Below are 10,226 nucleotides of genomic sequence, written 5' to 3'. Positions count from 1 at the left end.
ATCAAAATGACATTAAATGGTTAAGTTCAAACACTAAATTGCATGACGTACACACTAGCATTAGAGGTCCTAACAAAGTAAAAAAGTCAGCTTTCATTTTATATTAGTTGATTGGACTATCATAGGTCACTCATTTGTACATGCCATGTCACGTGGCTTCCACCCATGTTTGCCACGTGTGCATTGTTAACTACCATGTTGGAAAATAACATGCCATGTAGGCAAAAATGTAAAGTTTAACATGAAAAATAATTTACACTTTAAGGAACTTTTTTGAATTTTAATTCTTTCAAAGACTAAAGTGACAACAAGTTATACCTTTGAGAATCAAAATGGTATTTTACCCTTTTCTAAAATATATGATCATTTTCATTTTGAACCTTTTTAATTTTTTCCCTTTAATTTTGATCTCTATTTTTTTTTCTTTTTTTAATTTAGTGCCTAATGTTATTGTTTCAATTTATTATATCTTATTTTAGAAGATTTTATTTTAATCTCTATTATTCAAGAAATATCAAGTCTGATTGCTAATATTGTATTATTGTTAGTCACATATATTAATAATATAAAGGGAAGAAGTTCTACAATAACTTCTTTCGTTCCAAAAATGTTCCAATTCTCTCTAAAACTTTTTCATATAAATACTATTATAAAAATAAAAATACTTATTAACTATTACATTTTGCACATATAAAACTTTCTTTCAATAATTTCCTCCAATAAATATGTTCTAAATATTTATTTCCTCCAATTAATCCTTGTTAAATAGTTTTACATATACTATTATTAAAAACATTATAAGCAAATACATGTAAAAAAAAATCAAAATAAAAGAAAAAATTTGGATAAAAACATTTTTCAATAATTTCTTACAATCAATATGTTCTGAATATATTTTCTCCAATATCTCCTTCCTAAATATATATATATATATATATATATACATGTGTGCACAAATATACCAAAATGAAAGAAAATTTTTATATAATAATATTTAATAATTATTGAAATGATACAAATATATCAAATTATTATACTAAGGCAAATAAAATTATTTTAAAATCACACATTTTATCAATTATTAAATTGGTTTCAATTTAAATACATATTAAACATTTCAATTTTGGATACAAATATATCAAAAATGTATTTTAATATTAAATAACTATCGAAAATAATTATTAAAATTTTAGAGGGAATTGGAGGAGTTTTGAAGGAAAAGAAGTTATTGTAGAACTTCTTCCTTTTATATTATTATCTTTTATTTATATTATTATAAAAAAACATTATAAGCAAATATATATACACAAATATATCAAAATAAAAGAAAAAATTTGGATAAAAATATTTTTCAATAATTTCCTCCAATAAATATGTTCTAAATATTTATTCCCTTTGGTATTTTCTTTATATATATATATATTATAAAAAACATTATAAGAAAATATTTGTACAAAAATATATCAAAATAAAAGGAAAATTTTGGATTAAAATATTTTAGTAATTATTGAAATGATACAAATATATCAAATTATTATGCCAAAGCAAATAAAATCATTTTTAAAATCACACATTTCATCTATTATTAAATTAATTTCATTTTAAATGCATATTAAACATCAATCTTTGGAAATTGACTTTCAATTTGATTCCAAGGAAATATAAGTATAAATAAATTTGAAAAGAAAAGTTTTCCGTTATAATATACTTCTTTTCTGCATATGTTTATTCCTATTTTTTTTTTTCTTTATCACAGAATTCCTATTTTATTATGTTATCATTTTTTTTATTTCATTATTATTTATATTATGTTTATTTTTTTTCTCATTTATTTCAATGCATAAAGAAATAATAAATTTTATACAACAATAATGACAAATTTTATAGCTACCATTCTTATTGAAAAAATTGAATGAAGACTTAACTTGTGTATAATATTTCTATAGTTGTTCTTGGGATACAACTATAGAAATATTTCACTACAAAAAAAAATAACTTGTGCCTACAGACACTTTTACCTATAGACCTGAATTAGTGTAGGTAAAACTAAAAAAAAATTTACCTACAAATATTTAATGTAGGTATAACTCAAAAATCTATACCCACTTTTATTTGGTGTAGGCAAAACTCAATACAACTTAAAATTTTTCTACCAACAAATTGTCAATGTAGGTAAAAGCCTAAAAGACTTATGCCTACTACTATTTTAGGTAGGTAAAAAATTTACAAAATTTATACCTACAGTTATTTAATATAAATAAAAATCCATGTAAAATAAATAAATAATTATATATAAATAATACTAACCCGAAATGTATTTTTTTCACCATTTTTTGTAGGGTAGAAAAATTTTGATCATTCCTAATCGCAACCCAAATGTAATTCTGAAATAGTTTTTAGAATGTTAAAATTTAATTCAAAAACCTGATTTCTAGAAAGAAGTATTTACAACAAAAAGAAAATAAATAAAAAAATACAAAGGAAGTACTCAGAAGTATCTATTGCAGAAGTATCTATTGCAAAAGGGCCATGTATGGTGAGGCCCATCATCAGAGCCGCCCAACCCAACCCCAAAAGCTACAGCATATACACAGTTCTATATAATCTATTTAATTCAAAAACCTGATTTCTCGTTCTGAATTGCTCCGCACCGATTCCTCGCTCGTCTCTATTCTCGAATCATGTCTCCGTTCACAGGTTTTTTCATCATGAATCTCCTACAGCTTATTTGTTTCTTCTAATCTAGGTTTTTGGTTCATATAATCCTACATCTTCTACTTCATTGCGCTTTACTTTCGAATTTTATCTCGTACTCTTTTTCTTCTTGAATCTAATGTAAGATTTGTTTATTGATACACTGAGTTTGCTAACAGATGTCAAAGAAGCACTCACAGATCTCGTATTCGAACGTTCACCAGTTTATTAATAGGTATTTTATATCTTCTCACTCTTGAATTCTTCCTCTGTAGATTACAATTAGAATGTCGTCATATAACTTTACCATCAGTGCCACAGTTGAATTCCTCTGCATTCCTCTGCTTGAATTTAAAACACTTGTAACTTTCAAAAGTTGATTATATGCAGATTTTATTAATGGAATTTTGTTGATGAGTTGGCAAATGACAATACAAATTAAGTTATAACCCGAGTCTGCTATTTCAAATGGGAATGGATTCTCTCAGTTTAAATGTGGCTGACCTGTGGGGTTGATTTTTGTTTTCTCTATTTTTCAGTATCAATATTACTGCAGGTTTTTAAAATCTAGTACTCTAGAAATAGCTAAATCCAAAGCACCGTGGTTAATAAAATAACTTGTGAAGCACTTCTATATTTTTATATTTAATTTTTAACAATTTAATGTGTAACTGGAACATGATAAATTTAAATGAAGACTGACTGAATTTTTATCATTTTAAATACCACACAATAGGTTGGATTACTGAAAAAGAACAGTTTAAAACATTATTCCTTATTATAATCCGGAAAATTTGTTATACATTCCTTCTAAGTAACTATTTTAAAACAGTTTTAAAAAAATTAATTTGGTTAGCTTCGGTAATTGCCTCCTTGGAACGGTTGCTTGGAAAGGAAAAGAAAAAGGAATGACATAATGTTGTTATGGTTTATAATTTCAACAGAAATTGCATAATTTTGTAATTTCTGGAACTTACAAGGTTTCTTCCTGTATATGTAGTAGTGAAATGGTTCTGGTAATATGATATGAGAATGCCAACTATTGAAATATCAAATAATAGTTAATGGCAATAAAATTGAAGTTCAAATAGGAAGTATATGTACTATGGTTAGCCCAAAACAAAGTTGTGACGGACGACATGAGTTGGTGGTTTATGTATCAATATATTTATAAACTTAAATCACTTCCCATTAACTATAATTTTAATTTATTTAAATTAAATAGATATATTGTGATCAATATACATTTACCCCAAGGAGGACATCAACTAATGTTTTCCTGTCAAGTGTAGAGTAAATGATACTAGTCAGAGTATAATAAAGGCAGGTTAAATATGGAGTTGATACCAGATAGCGATGATAATGAAATGTTGTATATAATCTTTCTCATCATTTTTGAAGCCTTTTTGGAGCAGGGATTCATTTTCTGTCATTGACATTGGGACAGGAAGGTCGTAGATATCATTGACTAGGAATATATATAATAACAATCATCATAATTCATACCAATTTCCAAATGAGAGTGACCTGATATCATTGATCTGAGCATTTTGTTAAGTTCGTAACATTTTTTTTTGGAGATTAGAAAGTATCAGTCGGTAATATTTTTATTTCTGCTACATTCCGGTCTTCTATATTCTTAGTAGCCCACATGTTACAGTTTAAGTATAGTGGGATTTATGAAAATGTTGTAAAGATTTTCCTGCAGTCTTGAAGTTATTTATTTATTTATTTATTAAATGCAATAGGGAGCTTGGTAAGGAGACATCAATGTGCTCCTATCAATTATCTTAGCTGGAAGGACATGCCTGAGGACTATATTATTAATATGCTTGAATTGATTCAGGTCTAGTATAAAATTTATAACTTCTATTTCCTTTTATTTTTTGTAAAAGTTATGTTTGTAATAAGTCTAACATGTTTTTTTGTTAATGATACGTAGAGTAAATTTCAGTTTGTTCCTGAATTGACTGAACAAGCAAAGGAAGTACTAAAGGATAACATGAGTATGAAGTGGAGGCAATTTAAGTATGATTTGAAATCAAAAAGATATGATGAGAGTCAAACTGAGGAGGAAATGTTTTCTCATATTCCTGATTCAAGGGTTGATCCTTCTCAATATCGTGATTTGCTACATTATTGGTGTTCTGAGAAAGGGCGGGTATATCTTATTAAGTTATAGTTAATATAATACTTATATGTCATATGCTGATTTTTATTATTGACCTTTTATATTTATTGGTTATAGAAAATAAGTGACATCAACAAAAGGAGTCGCTCGAAGTATGAAGACTTACACTGCATGGGAACTAAGAATCTTTCGAGACTAGTTCATGAGATGGTTTGTCTCTTTTGATAATATTTCTTTTCATCTTTTAAAAATTAGTAGCTAGAAATATAATGGTTGATATTTTTGTGACTAATGTTAGACAATAAAGGCTAAAGGAGTGCAACCTTCTCGAGCACAAATTTATATAAACACTCGAACCCGACAAAATGGAAGCATTGTTACAGAAAAAGCTGCTACTGTAATTGTAAGAATTTTATTTGGTATATTGCTTTTGTGTTTACTATTAAGAGTTCAGTGGCATATTTATTTGACCACCATTTTTATGACAATTTATTATAGTTGATCACTAGCTTTGTCTAAAAGTCTTGTACTTGAATTATATAAATTTTGGCAAGTACTATAAAATATGAAATTGGTTGTATCAAATTTTAAAGATTGGATTTTAAAAAATCAACTTCTAAGGAGATTATAGATGTAACCACATCAAGTCTTTATTTATACTGAGATTATACTTATAAATAGCCAAGAGTCTCTATTCACTGTCACTTTCAATTTCTATCACTCTTGCATATCCCACTCTCAATTTGGTAAATTGGTTGTGCTATTAGAGCTCTAGCTGACTCTATCAAGGGAAGCGTATCGCGGATTATAACCCAACCCTGCACGTATGACCAATTTCATCATGAAAATAGAAGGATGAATAATTCATACACATTTTATAGATCAAACTGCATAAGATATTACTGCACTGTTTAATGAGCAAATACTATAGCAGTTATGGGCAAAGTATATATACATATATGTATGTATGTATGTATATATATATATATATATATATATATATATATATATATATATATAAATACTTTTACCTATAGTCAGAGCATGTAAGAATAAGTTAATGACTTTTACCTACGGTCATAACATGTAAGTACAACTTAATGGTGTTTACCTATAGTAGGGGGTGTAAATATAACTCAATGACTTTTACCCACGCATATTGCAAATTGTAGGTATCTCCTATAGTGACAGTCAAATGTAATTGTTGGTAAAATTATGTCTGTAGGTAAAACTTATAGTGATAGGCTATTAGTTGTCCCTATATGCCCCCTCAAAGTTGACAACTTCAATGTCCGTAGGTCAAAGTCCATGATACCTTTACCTATGGAATTTAGATTTTTAGTGACATTTTTTGTGTGTAGGCATAAGTCATTTTTCTTGTAGTGTTTCTATAGTCTTACATATGTTTATCTCTATTTATCTTGATCGGATAATACTTATTTTATTATGTTGTTAAATTTTATATTTCATTATTATTTTTATTATGTTTTATTTTTTCATTTGTTTCAATGAAAAAAAAAAGATTATTAGGTTTGTAAACATCACAAGTAAACAAAAAAAATTCACATAAAAATGCTAATATTATGTTAGTTTATTTAACTATTATCAACAAAAAAAAAAATTACGTACACAAAATTCACACAAAAAAATTTCACGTATGTAAAGATTTGTTTACTTAGCATGTATATTATATTTTATTCACAATATAATAAATTTATCATATATTTATTTAATTTATTGTATTTATTGGTCATATTAATATTAATATAAAACCATAACAAAATATTAATTATATTACTTAATAATTATGTAAAAATATGTGACTTATTAATATTAATATTGAAAATCATAAAAGTATAATATAATTTAACAAGATATAATTATATTAATTATTAATTATAGACAAACATCAATATTTGTGACACACTCTACCCTGCATGTCATAACACATAATATATTAAATATCTGAATAACCGAAAATATAATGGATAAGCTCAAAATTATACAGGTAGAGAGAATTACATTTTAACATAAACTAAATTTAGTAGAAATATTAAATTACAAAGGAATTAAAATTAAACTACTCAAATTAAATAAGATAAATCAAATTCTAATTAGTCCTAACTAATTCTCCGATGTCACGTGTCCTATCAAAGCATAACCTTTCTATGATGACTAAGTTTTGTCACCAACATCCTCAATATCATGCTAAAGATCACCTGCAACAACATATAAGAAGAGCAACACAAAATAAGGGAAGCGAGAAATACCTCACTTTACTCACGACGTAAGATGTAGGTAGATAAGCAAATACAAACAAGACATATATCAACATAACATAAACATATCGATCATATAATATATTCCATTCACTTAAAATATAATAAGTAAATACCACATAATATTAAGATGCATTATGCAATGGACACAAATTAGATGTTATCATGCATGTGACGCCAATAAAAAATATCACATATCACACTTGTGCATTGTCACTAACAATTCACGTAGAGTAGTTTAGGAGTACATGTCAGGTCACACTCTCTGTACACTCTCACTAGAAGGAGATACTACTAGGGTTTGGTCAAGATAACTAAGCCGCACAAGATAAATCTCATGCTCACGAGGGCAAGACTATGACTTCCAAATCGAGTTATGCTGAAGGTTGGTTCCCAAGCTTTTTACACAAGGGACCTTTCCTGATAGTGTATTTCATAATGTACCCTTTAAAAATATTTTATGCATGATGGAATCATGCTTAGGAAGGCAAGAGGTGATAACCTAAAAGATCCAAGAGGAGTGGGCTAGGCATGGATGTTTGGGCCAGCCAAGGCCCAATGGGCCGATGGGCCTGGAAGGCCCAATTTGAGCTTCTCATGGGCCTATCATGATAAATCCTTTTTCTTATATTTTGTACATATTCTATTAGTATAGGTTTCACATATTTTGGTCTTGTATTTTGGACCACATAGATTAGCATTTTTTGGCCATAGGCTTATTGGGCCTGTTTTTAGGCTTTGTGGGCCTTTGGGCTTTTGGTACCCAATATTGGGCTCATTTTCATTCTTGTAATTTTTCCTTTCCATTGTATTTGTTTGGCCATTGTATTTAGGCCATTAGAATAGGAAAATACAAAGAATACTTAAGTGGACGGATTAGGTTAAATTAGGGTTAATTTGGAAGTCATTTAAGTTGCATTTGAGTCACATGTTCCTCACCACTAGTGGCTGAACATGTGCTTACTCAAATACAACCCTAAATGCCATCTAAATTAAATGCATTAGACACCTAAACCCACGGACTTTCACATGTGCACCTAAGTTTGAATTCAAATTTCAAATTTGAATTCAAACTTTAGGCGCCAATTTTGTGTAACCTTGTTTAGGCTCCAATGCTACTCAAATCCGTGCATACTTAAGTGATTCTTTCCCTCATTGTACTCACTTTTGAGATTAATAAAATTGGAGAGCTTATTCAGCCCAATTTTCTCTTGAGAGTCACCGTGAGAATGCCTTCAAACACCTTAGGAATTTCCCTAGTTCCTACACTTTGAAGTGAGCAATCTCTTGAACCTTAAGCTTGGATGCTTCCATCCAAGGCTTAAGCCTTCTCCTATTCGAGAATCATCCTCCATCTAGTGTTCATCACTTTGGTTTCCAAGCTCCTTGAAGAAGATCCGTGCCTAGGTGAAGAATAGGAGAAGAACAACATTCACTCCTCCTACCTTTGCCGTCAATGCATATGATGCATGTCAAATAGACTCTATGCATTACATTCACATGGTCTTATACCATAACACATCACACATCTTATCATATCATATCATAGTTAAGTCTCGCTTAGACTTCTCATTATATGATACTCACCGGATCCATACACATCAAATGCATCAATGTCAAAGCATATCAATCAATTCATACATAGCTCACAATATGTCATATCAATGACATACTCACACACTACAACCAGTTATTAAGTAATACAATGATTACACAACATCATCCAATAACCTCAAGTAAGAATAATTATGAGATCGTTTAATCATATGTTAGCACCTCAACCATAGTCACTAAGATCAATGTCATTAAGAATTTAAATCAGTAGCTTAACTACTCTAGCAACTTTATCACTATCACACATGAAATCCTTAGACATCATTATCATTAAAACACCTCAAGTTATTAACAATCAATTGACATCATAATCTATTAACAATTGTTTTCTACCATATCATTCCTAAACATTGATATAAGTACCTCAAACCATTCATAAGATAAAATACTTAAAAGTGAAGTTATTCATCATCTTCACTCACAAACTACATTTCCACAACTTAACATTCTAAGGCATTGTGTGATCTAAACTCTTATCTAGAGCTATATATATGATATCAAGTTGATATTTATTTTATTAGAAATACAAGACAATTACCTCCAATTTCTATGTTGACCCCAAGAGCTAGTTATGCCACCTACTATTTTTAAAAAACACAAAACTACAACATTTTAGCCTAAACCTGACAGTTTGATCTCTGCTCACTAATTTAATCATAACTTGAGTTATATAACTCCTTTATAAGTGATTCTAACGGAATTTGAAAGCTAACATTCAGGGATAAAACTTTTATGAAGATTTTAAAACCTAATTCTATCTTTTAAGTCTACTTGAAAGGCTTATAATGTAGGCATGTTACATTTCACGCACAAAATATAAGGTTCATATTTTAACTCACATAACTTGGTCATTTCTTAATATTTTTATGTGATTCTTGAGTCTAAACTGTAGCCCAAAATATGTACTTTCTAACCCAATAATTGAAACTCAATTTCATTAATCACACATAGATAAATCTCATAAATACCAAGGTATTTTCTTACTAGAATTTTCAAAACTTGGCACAACTCACATCCAAACTCTATTCTCTTAATCCAACCAGAAAAAACTAAGATTAAAGCCTAATATTACTTTATTATACCATCAATTACTCAAATTCAATCTCAATTTCACATAAATGTGTAACAACCTATTTTTATAAAACATAATATATGTATTTTATAAAAAATTTTGATATTTTATTTTTATTAATAAGAGATGACTAATATTTATTTTATTATTATTTACTATATTTGTGATAATTAAATATTTTGAATTTAGTAATATTGGTAATTATTACATATATATATATATACACATATATATATATATATATATATATATATATATATATATATATATTGTGAGTATAAAGGATATTAGTCAAGATCAAGATTAGTTGGCATTTCTGTTATAACAAACTTTGTTATTAGCTTTATAAACTCATATTTGTATCTGTTTTAGAATATCAATAATAATTTCTTCTTCAGTTTTGTTCTCTTCACAAGTATTAGTATAGCCTCTCGAA

The 10,226-nt window shown here is 28.0% G+C and overlaps 1 protein-coding gene across 1 annotated transcript; it reads left to right on the top strand.

Moving 5' to 3' along the window:
- The first annotated feature begins 433 nt into the window (after window positions 1-433).
- LOC109813003 (uncharacterized) lies at window positions 434-5,745 on the top strand. The gene is made up of 6 exons (XM_083073287.1): window positions 434-2,697; window positions 2,874-2,929; window positions 4,443-4,540; window positions 4,637-4,855; window positions 4,943-5,035; window positions 5,124-5,745. The coding sequence occupies exons 3-6, from the start codon at window positions 4,499-4,501 to the stop codon at window positions 5,325-5,327; spliced, it is 558 nt and encodes a 185-aa protein (XP_082929413.1). The 5' UTR covers window positions 434-2,697; window positions 2,874-2,929; window positions 4,443-4,498; the 3' UTR covers window positions 5,328-5,745.
- Window positions 5,746-10,226: the final 4,481 nt, after the last annotated feature.

Source organism: Cajanus cajan, chromosome 4, assembly GCF_000230855.2.
Source record: "Cajanus cajan strain Asha chromosome 4, NIPB_CcT2T_4, whole genome shotgun sequence".
In the NCBI taxonomy this organism is placed as follows: Eukaryota; Viridiplantae; Streptophyta; class Magnoliopsida; order Fabales; family Fabaceae; genus Cajanus; species Cajanus cajan.
Note: the sequence above shows the minus strand (reverse complement) of the source record. Positions and strands in the feature narration are given on the sequence as shown.

Bases quoted from the DNA above. Each gene is read 5' to 3' on its own strand.
- LOC109813003 (XM_083073287.1), top strand. From the start codon at position 4,499: ATGCCTGAGGACTATATTATTAATATGCTTGAATTGATTCAG. The intron at 4,856-4,942 runs GTATATCTTATT...TATTGGTTATAG, and splicing joins GGTGTTCTGAGAAAGGGCGG to AAAATAAGTGACATCAACAA. The intron at 5,036-5,123 runs GTTTGTCTCTTT...GACTAATGTTAG, and splicing joins CGAGACTAGTTCATGAGATG to ACAATAAAGGCTAAAGGAGT.